General features: G+C 53.8%; 1 protein-coding gene across 2 annotated transcripts in view; it reads right to left on the reverse strand.

Moving 5' to 3' along the window:
• Positions 1–293: 293 nt before the first annotated feature.
• PODXL (podocalyxin like) overlaps positions 294–19,547 on the reverse strand; it is a 64,808-nt gene continuing 45,554 nt past the window's right edge. The window contains exons 3-8 of one of the 2 annotated variants that reach the window (XM_044428614.1): positions 18,981–19,342; positions 16,443–16,514; positions 7,459–7,618; positions 6,403–6,464; positions 5,551–5,712; positions 294–4,700 (exon numbers count right to left, since the gene is read on the reverse strand). In XM_044428614.1, coding sequence (XP_044284549.1) covers positions 4,509–4,700; positions 5,551–5,712; positions 6,403–6,464; positions 7,459–7,618; positions 16,443–16,514; positions 18,981–19,342 — 1,010 coding nt within the window. In that variant the 3' untranslated portion in view covers positions 294–4,508. Of the gene's footprint in view, positions 4,704–5,550; positions 5,713–6,402; positions 6,465–7,458; positions 7,619–16,442; positions 16,515–18,980; positions 19,343–19,547 lie in introns of both variants that reach the window. The other variant, XM_044428605.1, reaches the window with a different exon arrangement.

The following is a 19,547-nucleotide window of genomic DNA, read 5'->3' on the forward strand; positions in this document are numbered from 1 at the left end:
CGATCTTAGAGCTGAAACTACATTTCCCTTCTCGCAAAAACAATTTACTGGAAATACTTGCGTCCTACTTTTCTCCTGGGATGGCAGAAAATAAGCAAAAATTAATGCATGGAACAATCTTTGGCTCCAGGCCAGAGGAGAGATGCTCCTTGGGGATCGTGTGTGGATACAGACTACGTTTGGAAAGCAACTCTCTTAAGCAAACCATGAACATGAGCTAAATCGGAAACAATTTTTTAAAAACCATGTCAGAACATACCTCTACCTTTTGTTATCATAGTAAAAGAAAACAATTCACAAAAGATCTTTTTATTGACAGAAATAAGTAGTATCTTCAAAATATACTTTGTAGGAAAATGCAGCTATCTTTACAATCCAGTTCCTTGTTAAATTTCCAGTGTATTTTAGACTCCTGTTTCAGCGCAAGCCGTGTGGCTGCAGATGCTGTACAGTGTTAAGAATATAATGTTCAAACTTCTGCAACCAGAATGCACTACGCACCTACCACCCAGTTCTGGATATGAATTTCATGCACCTGCTCCAGAGACCAGCAGGGTCCAACAAGTGATACCATTCTGGCTGCGGGAAATGCCAATCCAAAACTCCGAGGCCTCCAAGATCACAACAGGAGCCAACATCAGCTTTACCTGCTTTTGCTGTGATTGTGATTAGAAATGATACAAGGGTTCTGGAGGCCTTCGTCCCCTAGGAAGTGCAGTGGAAGTAGTACATTGCGACAGCGGTAAGACGTATTTTGCAGGCGAATAGATGAGCTGACAGTGTTCTGCAGCAGGTCTCTTGGGGGCGTCATGCTGGATGAGTAAGAAGTGCAATCCTGGACATGTTTACAGAAAAAGTCTTGCAACCCTTGGCAATCCCCAGCATCCTTAGCATTTTCCATGTAAGCTTGTTATTTGTTCTTCGGCCTAACCAGAAGCTGACACCTTTTATGTCCCTGAAAACTGTTTTGGAACCCTTGTTATAGTCCTGTTTTCGTTTCTAACTGTTCCCACAGTTAAGCAAACTGCCTTCTTCATGCTGCTGAAGGTCTCTATCAGTTTGCAGGATGTTGCTCTGAGAAAATAGGCGGAGGAGAGCAAGCAAAATAACTACGGACCTGATTGAACGGTTTTGCACTGGAGTTTTCCTGGGTTGCACCTTGCTCATTCCGGTCTTCTAATCTGTTCACTGAGTCATGGAGGAAGAACTGCCTCTGTGTGACCAAGTTAGAGGGGCTACTGAATGTTGAAGCCCCCTCAAATTATATTTCCAATTGGGATGTTAACATTGGGAAAACTATTTGCGATATTGGTGCCTTCATACTCCACCCTCAGATCCCCTACTCTCTAAAAAAAAAAAATATGTGCATTTTCCACTGTTTTACTAAGTTGCTATGATACTAAAAGGAAGTTTTTAAGGCCAGCCTTGTTCTGTAAGTAGGGCATATCCAGAGATGCTCGCACAAGTGGAAGAGGCCTGTACTTTTCTGTCCCACACAGGAGCTTGCAGACGCCTGTCAGAATCCAAATGCTGGGACTAGCTAGTTACTCCTGTGGGCCAGCAGCTAAGTTAAGAACAATGCCCTTCTTTTCAAGTTAAGCAAGGTCTGAATAGCTGGCAACTCTCTCTGCCCATTGATTCACTCCTGGAGGAGGTGAAAACAGGCAATGTTCACTCTCAGTGGAATCACAGAAACTTAATAAAGCAGGTATCCTGACTATACCTTTAAACATGTAATCCTAGGCCAGGTCAGGCAGAAAAAATGGCCCACAACTCTCAGAGCAAGTGGCTGGGACCATGTTGGAAATTGTGGCCCTTTCTTGTCTGGATTTGCCTAGGATTGCATCCTAAGCGAACGTTTTCCTCTCCTGACCCCTAACATGCTGCCTTTTTGTAACTTCTTGCCTGTGGAAGAGAACCTGAAAATTTACGCATTGTGATCTTTGAGTCAGCCTAACGACGACGTGATACTGGACAGATTGTGGGTTCTTTCCATTGGGAAGTTGTGCCCGCTAAGCAGGAATCGGCCTTCTTTCCCATCCACCGGTTCCAGTCCTGCCCTCAGCATCTACAGGGATCCACTCCACGCGAAGACCAGTGGCGTGTCTCCACTCACTCTTCCCCAGCGCTCTTTCCACCACCCCTTGCAGGATGTGGTTCCCAGGACCTTCACCACCCTGGCCATTTTCCTAGGGACTCATTCTTGTCTCCTCCTTCAAATGGACACCCCCCCCCCCCGCCTCCAACTCCCAATTATGAGCAGCAACTGAGGCGCTGGGGCAGCCCCGGCTGGGAGAGCACCAGATTTGGCTGTGGAAGAGGGCTGGGGCCCGGTGCGTTTGCTGGAAGTGGCGGCAGTGGCTGGGCAGAGCAAAGCTCGCTGCCTGATGTTTCTGCTGCAAGCATCGGGTGCTTCTTGTTCAGCAGCGGGAGCCCGTGACCTGCCCTGTGCAGGCCGAAAGCGCCACATGCAGAGGAGGAGGCCCACGGGCTTGTATCTCATCTGGGACACACAACACTGATTCTTGCATTTGGGGGCCAAGCTGCAAGCCAGCAAAACTCTGTGTCCTTGGCTGTTTCTGCCCCTCACGTTACCCTTTCCCAGAAAGTTACACTGGGCTCCTCATGCTTGTAAAGAGCAATTCGTTTACAGGAGATGCTGTGGCTAAGAATCCTTTTACTGGGCCACCGTGGGCTGCTGAATGACTCGGTGCATGGCATAACCAAAGCTGGAAGTTCCTTTTCAAAGGAGCAATTAAGGATACACTTATCTTTGATGGGGGATCAAAAAGTCTGCTCTATAAAGTCCTGCGTATTCATATCTGAGCTCTCATAAATCTGTCTTTGAAATAAGAGCAGGAAATGTCTAGGCATCCACCCATCCTGTTATCTCCGTATTTCTCTAACTGGGGCTGATTCCTCAAAGGTCATTTGTGGCATCTTACTGTTAATCGGTCTTTGGTTCCTTCGATTGCATCCTCAGTCCTTCTTGTCTGCACAGAACTGGGATAGCCTCTCCTCCAAGCACTTCCCCTTCAAACTATTTTCCTTGGCAGGCACGATCAGATGAACAAAACCCCTTTTCCTGCATTGTATGTAAAGGGGGCCAGAAAAGCAAAACCGATGGACTGGGAAAAGTGATGCTCACGTCCGTGCTTTTTTTAAGGCCTTGTATGATGTCCCAATGAGCATCTCTATTTGAATTGCTATTAAATACCAGGGCCGGGTTTTTCAGTGAAATATGGAGACTGATGCTTACAACACAGCAAGACCTGCGAGGTTTGCATTGCTAGAAGCAAAATGCACAGCGAGACTTGGAAAGCTCCCCGCCCTGCAAGATCTTGTCCGATTCCTTTGCCAGGATGAAACCGGCTGCATCGTTTCTTGTCAGTGCTAAATCCCATTTCCTGTCCATCACTGAGTAAAACTGTCTTCAAAGTCAGCTTCCCTGCATTTTGACATTTCCCTTGCACAGCGGCAAGCAGAGATGTCCAAAAACACAAGGCCGGACCTATTGCTGTGATATTCACATTTCAAAATAAACACACGAATGGCTTGGACACTCTGGACTTCTATATCTCTTGCAGCCTTTCTAGGTCCCCAAGGGGTTCTTTCCCTGGCCTACCAGCAGATGGGATGCCACATTTTCAAGGCTACGAGAGCTGAACGGGAGCCCACCTTGACTTGCAAAAGATGCGCCAATGGGCTTTCCACCACAGCAGACCAGTGGCCCAGAAAGGTTGCCGGCGGCTTCAAATGTGCAAGTGGAAGGATGCTCCCAACCTTGCGGATGGGGAGGGGAGGTGTTCCAGTTACACGAACCCTCCCCGTTTCTGTATTTGGGGTTCCATGTATTCTGGAGCCGTAGGTGGCCACCTTTTCTCTAACCTATCGCTCCAGATGTGTCTTGACAATGTGGATTACAACATGTTGCGGGCATGACAGATCCCGTGTCTCCCAACCCTAGAGGAGCACGGCATCACGATCCTTCCTGACACACACAGCAGAATTACTGCCTGGCTGCTTTCGGAGACCTCCGTTCCCCTCCCCCACAGGCACTCACACCTTGGTCCTCAGGCATGTGGACTAGTGTGGAAGTGGTAAAAAGAGCTTCCACTGGGGCTGTGCAAGGACAACTTCCCCAGGGACCATGCTCCACTGCACCTGGATCCAGGGCTTATGGGACCTTTGTATCCAGGATCACTCCTTTCCCGTGTTTCTTATCTGGATCGCCCAGCTCTCAAGTCAGCCGCCTGTCCCAGTCAAGGCTTAAATAGGAGGCACTGTCTTTAAAAATATGTATATACACACACGCGCACACACATACATGTACAATTTTGCTTACAAAGCCAATGGGATTTAAAAAAAAAAAAAGAAGTTGGCCATGGCAGATGCCGGTGGCGGCGTCTTCTCAGGATTGCACCGTTTCCTCTTCGTGTTGGCACTTGTGGCTGCAGTTCTGTGTTTTTGCTTCGCACGAGGTTCATTCTCTCTCGATTTCCTTTTAATTATAAGTGGGTGTCCTCCTCCTCGTCCAGATCCTCTTTTGTTAGGCTGTCCATGGGGACGATCCAGCTGTCTCCGAGCTCCCCGTTCAGGTTGACCTTCTTCTCCTGCATCTCGGAGGAGGTCTCCATCACCTCCAGGGTCGGGTTGTCGTGATACCCGTTCTCCATGGTTTGAAGTTCTTCAGTCAGGCGCTGCTGCAGGGTGGAAACGGACACACATGGCAGGGTCTTGACAGGGAGCTGAAAGGCCTGATGTTCTGCTCCCACGCTTGGCCCAGGGAAAGCCCTGAGTTCGACTTGCAGTGTCTGCAAGGTCCTGCGTTCAGCTTCCTGCTGCCTCGGCATCTCCTGGTGGGCTGGGAAGGGCTCTTGCCCGAAGCCCCATGCAGCAGCTGGCCCCTGAACCCCTCTGGAGGTTGCTGACATCTGTCTGCCGGTACCCTTGACCACGGACCTTGCTGGGTAAGACTGGGGGGGAGCTGCAGCCCAGCCACCGAAGGACGGCCAAGCCCCTCCAAGCCTGGGGTGGTCAGTCATGAAGGAGATGGGCCCACGGTCCAACCTGCTGGGAGGCTCCAGGCGCCTCTGACTTGAGCAAGCCAGTGATGGACAGAGGTGGCGGCCTCCACATGAGACGTTATATGGGTTCCTCCTTCAAGTCTGACCAAACTGTCGCTTCCCTATTGGCAGGGCACCTTCCCCCAAGGAGGTTCCTATGCCAGAGACTCTTGCTAACCCTCAGCCAGGGCTGTGACGCTGGAGCGCTTCCCTCCGAACTGGGCAAAGCTCCTGCAGCCCTGGCTGGGAAGAACCGGAGGGGCCGCCCGCTCTCCCCGGCCTTGCCCTTCGCTTCGTGATGCCAACCCGCCGGGCAGAGGTGCGGGTGGCGGGGGCAGAGCCCAAGCCCTCAAGCAAGCTGGCCTCCACCTTCACCTGGAGGGGGCGCCACAAGGGGGGGTGCGTACGGACGGGGAACACGCCACTGGACCTCCTGGATCGGAGCGAGCAACGGCCTGCGCAGGGCACGCACCCGAGGCCCTACCTGGTCCTTCCGGTGGGAGATGCGCTGGTGGCAGCAGCCGTAGATGGCGGCCACAAGCAGCAGCAGGGCCGCCATGCACACGATGGTGATGATCAAGGGCATGCCGAAGCGGTCCTCCGCGTCCAGGGACCTCCCGCTGTGCGTCATGTTGCTCACGCCAAGCTGTTGGGGAGGGTGGCAGAGAACGGCCGGGGCCCTTGCTTAGTGCCGCACGGGGCCTGCCCCGCTGTGGGTCAGGCAGGCATTCCTCGGCGCCTGCCTCTACCGTGCGCACCCCGCACTTCAGGAAAAGGCGCATGATGGCCCCCGTTCCGCCTAAAAGTCAGGGTGCGGGACTTCCTGGGAACTATGGCACAGGATGTCTACGGCATTTCGGCATGTCCGAGGTTCCAAAATGCACAAAAGGCAGAAAATCACCAAACAACTTGTGGTCAAAGGAATGGGGACTGTGGTCAGAGGCAGGGCCTGAGAAGGGGGGCGGGGAAATCTGGGGAACCTTGGGAGAGCACATGGCCCCGTGGGCCTGCTGGCGCACGCTCCCACACCCCCTACTGCGTATGCCCCCAAGGCTGCGGGGCAGCTGGGAACTCACCCGAGGAAGGACTGAGCGGAGCCACAGCCTTTCCCAGCCGTGGCGGCTGATGGGGTTGGGCCTCCGTTATTCTCGGCCTGCCTGACCAAAAGGCCAGGGATGGACATCCCTCCCCCACGACATCGTCTGACCGCCGGCCTGGCTGGGCGAGGTGCAATGTGCCCCCGTGGGCCCCTCCTGGCAGGGCGACATTCCCAGAATGCCACACAGAGCTTGGGTGAAGCCTAAGGCGTGCAGCTCCCATAAGCATTTCCCCCTACCTTCTCCATCTCTCCTTTCTTGGTTGCCAGAGCTTCTGAAAGCACTTCGTTCACGGAATGTGCTGATGGAGATAAAAAGGGGGTGGGGTGGGAAGGGAAGAACAGTGCCGTCATTTCGAGGTGGCCCCGGAAAGGCGCATCTTGTACTTTGCAAAAGCCTTTGAGGCGATGCAGGAAACAGTGCGCAACAGCCTGGCCTCTTTCTTTGTTAATTGGCGCCAGGTTTTGCCACATCCGCAGGGCTGCAGGCCACTGAATCTCCCACGATCGGTCTCACTGCTCCCTGTAGTCGCAGGCCAAGGCCTGAGCACATCTCTACTACACAGTGTCTTTCGATCTACTAGCCAGAGCATCTGGAAGAGAAGGCTGAAGCTGCTTCGCCAGACCTTGTCCCCGGCCTCTCCAGGCTCTGGGCTTCCTTGCCCACCAAACACCTGCCCTCTACCCATTGCTCACCTGACCTTGGAGAGGCAGTTGACCTGGCTCTTCCCGTGCCACCTGGGATGGTAGTGGCAATGGAGCACCGCTTCCCATCTCTGATGCTGAGGCGCTACCCGCAGCCTCAGAGCTGGCAACCTGAAACATCCTTTGGCCTCCCAGACGCTGCGTGGGGGCCACAGGACAGCCCTTTGTGTTGCTTTGATAGGACACCTCCCGAATTTTGATGCAGCTCTTGTAGTTCTCAATGATAGCTTTTTAGCCAGTCAAGTAGAATATCAATTTTAAAAATAAGAGCTAAGGGTAACAGCCAATGATGACCGGTGCCTTGCGATGCTTTGCATGCTGGAGGGGCCCAGGGCAAGGGGAATTTATTTATTCGCTCATTTAAAACATTTACGCTTCTATGCTTAGCATTCTGGTCCCCAGCAAGCACTCGACTGAAACCTTTGATAGCCTGGTCAGGTCTGGGAAAACCACTAGGCTGGCTAGGAGTGCTGTGTCACTCGGGAGCCTGGGAGGGCAGAACAGCCTGAAGGTCTCCCCGCAAGGGGGCAGCACAGGGCAAATCCACATGTGCTGGGTTCTGGACCCGACAGCACACGGCACGGCACCTACTGGTCACGGACGTTTTGATTATGGCCAGTTCCTTGGGGTTCTCTGCAGTGGAGGCCATCTGCACGGTGCAGTCATCCTGGTTCTGGTTGAAGCTGGGCTTCACGGCTCTGCACAGCAGGTCGAGGAGCAACTCCTTCAGTGGGGTGTCCTCCAAGTCGTCCTGCGGGAAGAGCACGCATGGTCACGGGGGCTTTGTGGACGGCAATCTGCCTGCAGTTGCCACGACCTGGAGGACGACCCCAGAACCCTTCCCCAGCACCCCCATGGGGTCCCCACCTGGTCCTGGTTTGTACTCCCATTCAGTTGTTGGCCTCTGGGTTCTAGCAAAAACTGGAGGTTTCACAGCCTTGGTGTCTGATCACGCCTGCCCTTGAACATCCCTGCATGGCCGTAAAATATATGCCATGACCCTTGCTGTTTTATAACACATCCCAGAATCCTTTGTGCCTGTGCAGCGGCATCTACCTGAAACAGGCTCCTCTGGCTCGGTCCTCACCCGCTGTTTGGGAACATGATTCCTAGCATTCCCGACTCTTGTGCCCATTCTGGAAGGCATGTTGGGAGCTGAGGTCCAAGAGGGCCGCAGGTTGAAAAAGACTGGTGTGAAATGAGGTCTCCAGAAGACAGAGAGTTTGAAAACCTCTGTGAAGCTTCGAGGAAGCCCTTCTGCAGACCAAATTATTTCCCGTCTCCTACAGGCTTGCTTGGTCTCGGAGACGGGGATGAGTTCAAAAGCAATCTCTCTCCAACATCACACACAAGATCAGGCTCGGCCGGTGCCCGGCCTTTCTTTATCTGAAGGCTGCAGCTTGGAGAGTTACCGGAATAGCAACTCCCAAAGGGCCCTGGCATGGAACTCGGGAAGGCAGCTTCCCGCCCGGCCCCAAAATGAACCCAAGGGAGGGCGTGAGATCTTGTTCTTTCCCTTGATGCACATGGACAGCAGAGACTGTCAGCAAAGAGACAATAAGGATGCTGGAGAAATCGGAATGGAGTCAAATGAGTTTGGACGCCTATGAATAAATCTGCAGATTCTGCAGCGCAATGGCCTTTTCTGAGTTGGAAGAATTCTGAGACTTGCAAACCAAGTGATGAGAGGTGAGTACAAAGGTAACGCTCTAGATCAACCGACAAGCGGGTGTTGTGATGCACACAACACAGTCCTCCAAAACAAAACTGACCACCAATAGTACATCCGGTTTATAAATATTCTAGATTTTAAAACAAAATTAAAAGCAAAGCAGATTTACATATTTCCAAGTTCTTTTAAAATTATAGATATAAAATTATATATCGGTGGTTTAAAAATATGAACTATATTGATATGAAACACCAGTTTCAGGCATGCATCTGTTTGAATGCAGCCTTGTGCTAATGAACATTGGCAGAAGTAGAATGCCATTCCCATAAATCTTTAAAAATCTGGTTTCAGGAAGGCACCCAAAAATCTGCAAAATGCAGAGTGGAGATATTTCACCAAATCCACCCATGCCTTGGCCAGTTTTGAGATATTCTTGGATGATCACAGGTATGCTTTTCTCATTGACAGAATGACAAGAATAATGGCATTTCTATAATTCAGCGTGCTTGGTGTATTATTCATTTCATTTCTGTTATCGCCACACAGCCAAAGCACTCTGGGTGGTTTACAACAATCCATAAGGCAGATAATAAAATGCAATACAACATATAAAACCAGAAAAAAGCATTAAAAGTTTTAAAACAGCAAAAACGATAGCAAAAAACGATTCTACCCAACATGTGGGATAGGCAATGCCCTCAAGCCACGGGCAGTCCAGAGAAGTCCTTGGCACAGAGAGCCATCTTAAAGTGGTACAAAAAGGACGGCAAATTCAGCACCAGTCAGGCCACAGTAGGGAGGTTGTTCCACAGACGGGGCCACGGCAAAGAAGGCCCCGCTGTGCTTCCTTGGAGGAAGGCCCTGGAGGCTGAGCACAGTGTCTGAGCAGATCACGGCTGGGGGGAGCCTGCCCACAGGCGCTCTGCCCCTCAGCTCCGTGGGGCTTTACAGGCTGAAGCACCTCGGACTGAGGCTGGAGGGATGCAGGCAGCCAGGCGACTGGGCCTTCAGCTTGGCGGAGCTTGCAAGAGGTCCCCCAATGTGTTGACTTCCAGAAGGTCGAGCCTATAGCTCCATCATCCATTTGCATGCGGGTGACAACAGGACAGGCATGGAAGCCCCGGGCATTCCTACTGCAGAAATGGGGAAGGCTCAAGCCAGATGAACTTTACCTGTCTGGACCTGATGGGGCTCCCTTTTCGTGGGTACATTCAGCCGTACTGTTGTTGATGCTGGAGGCAGCAGAAAACCATGAGGACTAGTAGCCCTGATAGCCTTCCCCATGAATTTGTCCAGACACCTTTGAAAGTCAACTGAGTTAGGGGCTGCCCTTTGGGGTAGCGAATTCCAGAGTTTAACCCTGCTCTGTAGGAAGTAGCCCTTCCTTTGATCTGCCCGAAGTCTCCCACCGCTCCGCTTCATGGGAGGAACCCTTTGGGTTCTAGGATCGTAAGAAAGGGGCGAAAATGTCTCCTTCTCCATTGTCTCCGTATCCCTTCCCACGCTCTCCATACACCCTTCTCACGTCAGGCGCCTCTTTTCTAAGCGAAGCCATCTCAACTCCTGCGCCACGAAAGCGCCAGATGTTTTTCTGACGGGGCAGGACTATTTCGTCCCACTGAATTCAGCGGATCTGCTCCGTCTGGAACTGGCTCCGACCCACCACTGTTTCTTGCACTTCTTCCTCTGGATTTTGGCAATCCGCCCCGGACTCATTCTGCAAACCCTGTCAAGGACCGAACGGGCCTCTCCGGGAACGTGACCACCTCCGTCCTGCGGGCGAAGATGCTGGCCAGCTAGGCAGGGCCTTCCTCCCGCCACGCCTTGGGGGGACAGACCCTGCGGCCAGGGGGCGTGCCTTCGCTCAGCAGGGGGGGCTCAGCGCGACAGACGGCCTGGACAGCTGTGCGCATCTGCCTGCGGCCTGCGTTGCGCTGCACTGAGCTGCGATGCTCACTTGGTTTAAACCTCCAGAGGCCGAAGTGAAGCAGCTCTTCGTGTTTTGCTTTTAGGCAAAGATGCGTCTGAATCGGAGCTGCTCCGCACCGGCTTCTGGCCTCTCCCAGCTGTGCACATCTGGCGTTACGACGGCCCCGCTGCTCCCCAGTGGGAATGGGGCCACCCACAGGCTGGCCGGCTGCAGGCAGGCTTTTCACCCCACTGCTCCTTGCAGCCGCGGGGGGACCCCGGTCGCCGCCCCTCCCGGCCTTGTCTAAATATTGGCAAAAAAGCACTCCGTGGAGGTGCGGAGGGTGGGGACAGGATGCCGGAGCCAGCCCAGCAGGAAGGAACGGTCGCGGGGGGGATGGGGGGCCCTGGAGACACGGTGCAGACAGATTGTTGCAGGGATCGAAAGAGAGCTCTGCGGAAGAAGGGGCTGCTTTGGAGCGCCGCGTCCTCCCTCTGCAGCCCGCCCCCCATCACAGCCTTTTCCTTTCTGCGGATAAAACCAATTTGCCCCGGCAGATTTTGCTTTCCTGATGAAGTGTGTGTGGGAGCAACAGAGCTTGCTTGCAGGAGAAGTTGGGTTGGTTGCGGAGTGACAAGAACGCCACACGGGGACCGTCTTGTCAGAAATAGCACTCTGTGCATGCTCAGTGGTGCTCTTAGTGAAAAGCTTCCCCCTAGATGGTGGGCAGTTGTACACCTTCTAAATGCCAGCCGGAGGAAAGCAGCCCTGAGCAGCAGACAAAGACAACAACCCTGAGTAGAAGGAAAGAGCGCCCCGGGAGCTCCATGGCTGGGAAGGGATTTGGACCCAGGGTTCAACGAAGTCCAGTAGGCTCTTGGGGCCTCCCTATGGCCCCAATCCAGAGAAGGTGAGCCATGTTAAGTCCCAAAGGGTGCAGCCCCTGAAGCCGGAGGTTTAGGGCCACCCTATACAGAAGAGGGACAATCTTTACTCATCTTTTCCAATCATTGGGTGTTTCTGCACATCTGGAGCTCCGAACTGTCCCTTGGCCCATCAGATACGGTCTGGGGGCCAAAGGATTGCTCCCTAGCAGTGCCTTAATAAAAATGGTGGTGGTGGTGGTGGTGGTGATTATGCTAATTAATTACAACTCCAAGCCAACAATGGACCAAAAGAAGGCTTACAAAAATAAGAAGCGAGGCTGTTAATCCGTTCCTTCTCCCTGCTGAGCTAGCTTTCTACAATGCAAGCAGCTGAGGAGCATTCAGAATTAAGACCCCCCCCCGCCTCCCCGCAGCAGTGCAACTTCTTCTGTTCCCACGTTTTGCTGCATGTAGCCCCCAGTGTGGTGTGGTGGTTAGGAGCGTGGGACTGGGACTCAGGAGATCCGGGTTCGAGTCCCCGCTCAGCCATGGAGCCCACTGGGTGGCTTTGGGCCAGTCACAGACTCTCAGCCCAACCTACCTCACAGGGTTGTTGTTGTTGTGGGGATAAGATGGAGGAGGAGAATGATGTCAGCTGCCTTGAGCCCTTTGTAGGAAAAAGGCAGGATATAAATCGAAAAATAAATGAACGAACGAACGAACAGGGCAGCCTTCTCTCTGGATCGAGGCCATGGGGGTTACACTTACTGCTTGTTCAAAGCCCCCTTTCTTGTTTAGTAATGGAAGGGGGAACAGCGACACACTGTTGCAGCGTGGGGTGCGCCTGTCCTGTCTGGGATCCCGGGATCTCTCCCGCATCCCTCTGTCCCTGGAATACTGCAATCAAGGGAATGATCCTCGAGGAAAGATGCGAGAGATGGCCGTGCCTCTCTGAACTGGAGCCCAGCTCGCTGTGAGGCAGAAAGCCCACCTGTGCCATCGGCCTTTAGGTCCCCGAGTGGACTTTCGTCCACTTCTGTCCCGCACGTCCACTCTTGGGCACCCTTCCTTCCCTTCAGCCTCATCGCTGGGCCTTCTGGGGAAGGACTGTTTTGTGATGGGCCACACGCACAGGGGCCCGCCCCCTGTGGCAGCCATGCTGCGAGCGCGCCCACGGCACCCCGCAGGTTCCAGATCGGCCTGTCTCGGAGATGCCTGCAAGGCATCCCACCTGCCCGCAGAGCTCCCCCTGTGTGCGCCCACCGACGTGGCCAGCCGCTCCGCCTTGCATTGCCTCACACGCGACACAACACACCATCCTGTCTCTTCGCGCCTGAAAAAGCATCCCACGGCAGGTAAGGACCAGCCACTCCGTTATGCTTCTCCCTCACTCTGGAGTGGACCGGGAGGGACGTGAGACTCCTCCCCACTTCCCTGGGCCCTCTTGGAGGGGTGCAGGCGGACAAGAGCCTGGGGGCAACCCAACAAGCTCAGGCACCAGAGGCCTGCGGGAGGCGGAGAGCCGTGTGTCCCACAGCATGCTGGGAGCCCCGGCGCACCTGCTGTGCCCAGGTGCAGTGGGCAACCCCTTCGCCTTGCCAGGGTTGAAGTCATTTTCCGCTGCCAGTCTGGCCGGCTTTTGCCTTGGACAGCCAAATACCTCGTGCTGGCTGTGGTGTGAGATGATGGCTCCACGGACAGGTATCCATGGGGCAAATGTAACCAGCTTCTGAAAGGTGCTGGACACCATCTTCCACCTGCCCAAAGAGTTCTGCTTTTCATAGAATCAGAAAGGCAGAGTTGGAAGGGGCCATGAAGGCCATCCTGTCCAACCCCCTGCTGTTGCAGGACACCACGTTACACCATCCCACTCAGAGGGCTGTCCAGTTTCTCCTTGAATGCCTCCAGTGTGGGAGAGCCCCCCACCTCTCCAGGCAGCTGGTCCCACTGCCGTATCGCTCTGACTGTGAGGAAGCTCTTCCTGATGTCCAGCCTGAATCTGGGTTGTCACAACTTGTCTTGATTATGCTGTGTCCTGCACTTTGGCATCAGCAAGGAGAGAGCTTGACCTTCCTCTTCATGACAGCCTTGGACGAACTTATGGAGGGATACCATCCCCCCCTCAGCCTTCTCCTCTCGAGGCTGCACATGCCCAGTTCTCTCGTGTGTATCAGTTCGGGATTTCCCCTGCACATTTAATCTTCGCCGGCACACTGAGCTGGCAAGCAAACTGCTCCCTGGCAGTGCCATTCACACAGGTCTGCAGCAAGGAAGGGGATTCCGAAGGTGCGGCTTTCAGGGTTGCGCACTGTTACATCTGCTGTGCCTGAATGCAAAAATCGAGGGCAACGCCGCTGGGAATCGGTGCGCCTTTGGCACATTTCTCCTTGGTGAAAGTCATCTTGATAATCTTAACAGCTCTGGAGGGAAGTTTTGGGCCAGAACGGGAATTGCTTATGCATGCAATAGAATGCTGATGAAAAATGTTACAGACACTGTGGTCCCACATCCCGCGGCGGAGGCTCTGCTCCTGACCTGGCTGGACGAGGCCCATTTTTCCTCAGTGACGGGCCGTTTCCATCTGCCCCAATGGTCCCCATCCCCTCCTGCCCTGCCGGACAGAGCAAAACCTCACTGCACCCCTGCAGTTCTCCGAAGCATTTCACATTCTTTGGCGCGACTTAACAGGCTCCGAAAATCTGAGCTAATCTGATTCCCACACTGGTGGGAACCTAAAACAAACTTTCCTCCCCAGGATGAGGTAATGCGGCTTGAATCGAGCACCACACAGATGCATTGTGTGTGTTCAGGGCGGAGGGGATGGGAGAAGGTGGGGCAGAGAAACGAAAAAAAACAACCGCTCCTCGCCCCGGTGGGCCATCACAGGCTGGAGCCGTGGATACTGCGCCCCCGGGGTTCTGGTGCAGGTGGGAGGAAAAGCACTCGGAATTACCCCCCTGCCCCCAAATTAGCGTTTGCAAGCCTGTGGGGTGGCAAGGAAGGTTACTTCCACAATGCCTGTGGGGCGATGCAGGGCCCGGGGGTATTTGCCGGGGGGAGTCGGCTGGTGGAAAGCAGGCGCTTAACCAGGTTTGGCCCAGGACCTTTTGCTGCCTGAGGCGCCAAAGACGACAGCATCCCCTCCGCTCAAAGGCTGACCGAGCTGGCAGAGGCCTCCCTCTGCGACGCTCATGACGGGACAGCCTTTTCCGCCACACCTGAAGGCAGCAGGCCAGATTTCCTGCCTCTCCCCCCACCCCACACACATCACGTGACCGTTCCTCTCCCACAGCCCCTCTCCCCCACTCCTCATCTGGGCCCAGAAGGGGCTCGCCGACCTCGGAACCATCCACTGGGTCAGCTCTGCACCGACCTGCCTGGCCGCCCCCTGCACGCGGGGAGTTTGCAGGATTGCAGCTTGCCACGCCTTGCGCACCCAGGAAGGGGGGCTTGTTGTTCTGGTGAACAAGCCACGCAGAGCCCGTGGTGGGGCTGGCAGTCCTTTAGAGTCAGCTGTTGCGACGAGGGGCCCTGGCCTCCGGCTGAAATGCCGAAGGGTTGCTCGTAACGCTGCGAGTGGAACTGCCGTGAATGTGCAAAGCCGTTCTTGGAAACATTTCCCTGGACTCAGAAGTTTGGATCTGAGGGGTTTAATCTGGGAGAAGGGGGGAGGCAACCAACTGCAAGGGAGAACTGGAACAAAGGCGTTGCCGAAGGGTGCAAGCGACGTGGTCCAGCTACCCTCTGCAGAGCAGCGCTGAGGCAAAAAGCGCATGAAGACCAGATGATGGCAGCAGCGAGCGAGGAAGAGAAGCCGCCCGACTGGAGAGCTGCGACAACGCAGGCGGCCGCCGCCAGATCGGCTCATCCATGAAGCTGCGCCCCAGCGATGTTCAGAGCGGGATGAGCAGCTTCCAGGGATTGGGGGCTGCATGGTGCCCCTCCCCTGAATCCACAGCGGCCCCCTGACGCCGCTGCATTGGTTGCCGCCACCGAACGTCTCAGCAGGGGACAAAATTCAGGGGGATTTTGCAGGGGAACCCGGGGGGTGGGGGGCAGAAAGAGAGCACCGTGTTTCCAAGCAGAAGGGCACTACCGAGAGACCCCTGCGAGTGTGATTCTTGCGTGCTCCTGGTGAGCTGTGTTACCTTGCAGAGTGACGAGCTGTTGGGCTGCTGCAGTGGGTGGCACGAGCCGCCCGTGGGGTCCATGCACGAGCCCAAGTCCCCTGCGCTGGCCTCCACATCAGGGAGAAACAGACGGGTGTGCCCCCCCACCCTGCTTCTAGCGGACGAGCGTATCTTGCTCAAGCGAGACTCGCTGGAGGGGGATGCCTGGCTTGAGCCTTCAGTATTGCCTTCACCCAGAGGAAGAAGAGCCTCGCCCAGTCTGGACGCTGCTGCCCAGCCTTTCCTGCCCTGCCGGGGCTGGCGCCCAAGGCGCCTTCTTCCCCAGGGCTCTTGTCACGGCAGAGGGGAAGACCCGCTATGGCAAACACAGCTGCCGAGCGACTTCAGTGGAGGAACTGGTGTGGGGCCAGAGGGTTCGGCCGCTCTCCACATGCGCTGTGACTCCGGCTGACCTGGCCTCCCCAGGCTGCTTTTCAAAGAAGGAAAAGGAGATGCAGTCGCGCCGCTCCAACGAATATGCCAGGGGGAGCCGTCGACCAGAATGCCTCAAATACCCACCGTGCTCCTGCCATAAACTCACCAGGCAAGTTAGCTTCCTCACGCCTCCCCTGTGATACGGGAATAAGACACCTGCTCTCCAACTGTACAATTGTGCACAAGATGGTTGCGATCATTGCTGAGGCAAGGTCTTCGGGCGCTCAGAGGGAAGCGCCCAGGAAGGGCCGGAATTAGTTCCGCAAAAACTCACGGGCTTCCCCTCAGCTTGGTTTGCTTTCTAAAATAGGGATGAGCCCAGGATGAGGCCCGTGAACTGAAGACAGACAGGTTCTGGGGAGCTTTGCCACAACTCTAAGCAATGTGGGGAGAGACGTTTCCTCCCTCGGATGCTTTTGTGCAAAGGGGAAAGATTCCAGAAGTGCTTTTTATAAGGAGACGGTGCCATCGAGGAATCCATATTAAGAGACGGCCAAGACTTTACCCCTTTGGGATATACTTACGCACGAAGTGGACACGTTCAAAGTCAGAACAATCACTTTGTCTCTGGATGGCATCGGCTTCACACAAACGATCTGGGGAAGAAAAGGAGATGCACAGAGTGAATTTCATTCACGTGAGAAAACCATGTGCTCCCCAGCTCATGAAACCAAATCTAGATTAGGGCTCGGAACGCCAGGCCCACAGGATCGGGACCACAAGTCTGGCCCATCTTGGACTCTGCCCGTTCCCCCCAGCCTAAATGGCTGAAATAAGGCTTGCCCAGGGCTCAGTGAGTGGCAACCAGGGCTCTGAAGGGTGCAGCTCTATCCAAACGCGGGCGGGATGGCACCTCGAAGATTCAACTGGCTGCTGGGCTGGGCGTGGGGGTCTCCCGCTTTTGCTGAAAAGGGCCGCCGAGCCTTTTCTTGGCACGTGAATCTAGTCTAGCAGTAGCCGCATTCTGTCCTTCGGCCTCACTCTTGGCTGGTTCACCCACTGACAGAGATTGCAACCTCCCTGGGGCAGGGAATGAGCAAACAGAACAACCAACTCAGCAACCAGTTGCGCCATTCATGGGTGGTGTGGTGCCAAAGCAGTAACGGAAGAACTCAAGTTGCAACATCCAGGACCTACTAAAAGTTGACCTTGCTGTTCATGCGCAAGCGCAACATTTTGGGATTTGACGTGCCCCTGGGTTGTGTGTGCACAGGTGGATTAAGACTGACTTTTGCAGTCACAAAACTGGGTAAAACCAACTGGCCCTCCAAGCAGATAAAATTTGTGTGTTCATTTAAATTCTCTCTGGATGGACATTATGGCTCACATTATGTTTGTTTTAGGAAAATGCTCTGGCATTTGCAGATGTTCATGTATTTTTTAAACAATATTCTGGTGACACAGGGACAAATGATAAAGGAGACTTGATCTGAAGTCAAAAAGACTTCAGAGACAATTGTATGTGCATTTAGTATTATTCCATTGCATTAACAGCCTGTTTTTTTCCCTCTTGAGAGGAACCCATATTTATTATTAATTTCACTTTTAGACTGCCCCATAGCCCAAAGGCTCTCTGGGTGGTATAAATCTTTGCCTCCTGCTCTCCATCTTATCCCCACAACAACAACCCTGTGAGGTAGGTTGGGCTGAGTCTGTGACTGACCCAGAGTCACCCAGGGGGCTCCATGACTGAGCGGACACTAGAACCCGGATCGCCTGAGTCCCAGTCCCGCGCTCTTAACCACTATACCACAATGTGGTATCCAGCCATTATATTTTTTTTGTACCAGAGAAGGCTCAAAATCATCCAGCTTGGACCTTGGCCAGGATGAGCAGAGTTCCCAGCTAGCAAGTGTTTTGCTTGGCTTAGTCTCAACCGCATCCAATTGGCTGGATGCAAACGGCCAGTGTTATCTCTTGCATATTTGTGCTGATCAGTTAAAAGCACAGAACCAGGGTCCTTAAAGTGGAAGCCGACGGCGTCAGTTGCCTCCCACATAGCCTCAACGGCCTGGTCCTCCCTCATCTTGAAAGCAAGGCAGATCCGGGCCTGGCTGGAATCTGGACGGGTGACTTGGATGCTGTGAACTGCTCAGAAAACTGTGGCTACCGGCGGCCCAGAAATTCGGCAACAACAAGGACCCCTCAGTTGTCCATCAGATTTGCTAACTTAGCCCCGAGGTGGCAGCCATGCGTCTGAACTCCATCTCCCCATTACAGACGTAATGGGTAGGTCAGATGAGCCAGATGTTCCACTAGGCTTAGACAAATCTTATGCAAAGTGGTGTCATCTTTCTTGTCCCTCTTTCCATAGAAAAATGGGCCAGCTTTTGACACAATACACAATGCATCAAAATCTATGCATGGCTCTCAACTTTGCACAAGATCACTGGGATCAGAAAGCTGAAACATAGAACACCAATTCTGGCCCACTTGTCCTGGCTGCCTAGACGCTTCCAAACACAATTCAACCCAAAGCTGGTTAAAACACAATGCTGGTTTTAACCTATATGGCTTGTGACCCCAATACCTGATGGAACGTCTCTCTTGGCCTCAGTCTACCCAGACCCTACAGTCTTCATCGGGAACCTTCCTCCGACTGCCACCTCCAAGGTGTGGCCCAGAAAGAGGCGACGAGGAGGAGGGTCTTTTCAGTAGTGGCCCTGAAAATTGTGGAACGGTCTCCCTGTTGAGGCAGCAACACTGCCATCTTTTCAGCATCAGGTTAAAACAGCCCTGTGTTCCCAGGCATTTAGTAGCATTGGATGGGTTATGTTTGCTCTTTTAATTAGGTCTAATTTTTAATGAAAGTGATTTCGATGCTAAACTGTTTTATACTTTTGCCTACTGAAATTTTTAGCTGTTTTAAATTTGCACATGGAAATTTTATGCACTGTTTTATTGCAACTGTTTTTTTATTGTGTCTTTTGTATTTGATTAATTGTTGTGAACCACGCAGAAAGTTTGGGCTACGGAATGGTGCAGAAGTGAACTAGACAAATAGAAATAAACGAATAAATACAGTCCTTTGTATCATTCGGTGCACCAAAGCCCCCACTTACCTTGCTGTGAACTGGAGCGTCAGTGGGGGTCACCCTGCTGTCCGGAGACGATTCCTGGCGCACAGGGGGGGACGATGCCACCTTCGTTGCTGCTGGAGGCCTGGGGTTCGACATTCTGGTGGTCGGAGCGGCACCGGCCGAGGGGGATGTGGTGAGTCGGGTGTCCTTTGCATCTTTCGGGGCCGTCGGTGCTACTGCAGTCGGGCCCGTGGGCTTTGACGTGGCTGGCCCGGCTGGCTGAGTGGTGAGGCGGGCCGTTTGCGCGTTTGTGGGGCTGGGGCTTTTGGGTGTGACAGCCACACTGTCATTGTTCGGGCTTGCAGTCGCGCCTCCAGGAGCTGCACTAGACACTGCGGAACCAGCTGGAGAGGAGGAGAAAAACACACCTGACAATAATGGCCGGGCGCGTGGCCTTTTCCCCTCCCCCAAATCCCACATTGTCCTCCTCCCCAAAGTTGCCACATCCAAATTCCCATGGCCTTAGATAGAAACACAGAAACTGAGTGAGTCAGAAGGGGCCTCCAGGGCCATCTAGTCTGACCCCCGGCTCCAGCCGGCTCCACTCAT

The sequence above is a fragment of the Varanus komodoensis genome, unplaced genomic scaffold, assembly GCF_004798865.1.
Source record: "Varanus komodoensis strain SLA01 unplaced genomic scaffold, ASM479886v1 scaffold1, whole genome shotgun sequence".
Taxonomy (NCBI): Eukaryota; Metazoa; Chordata; class Lepidosauria; order Squamata; family Varanidae; genus Varanus; species Varanus komodoensis.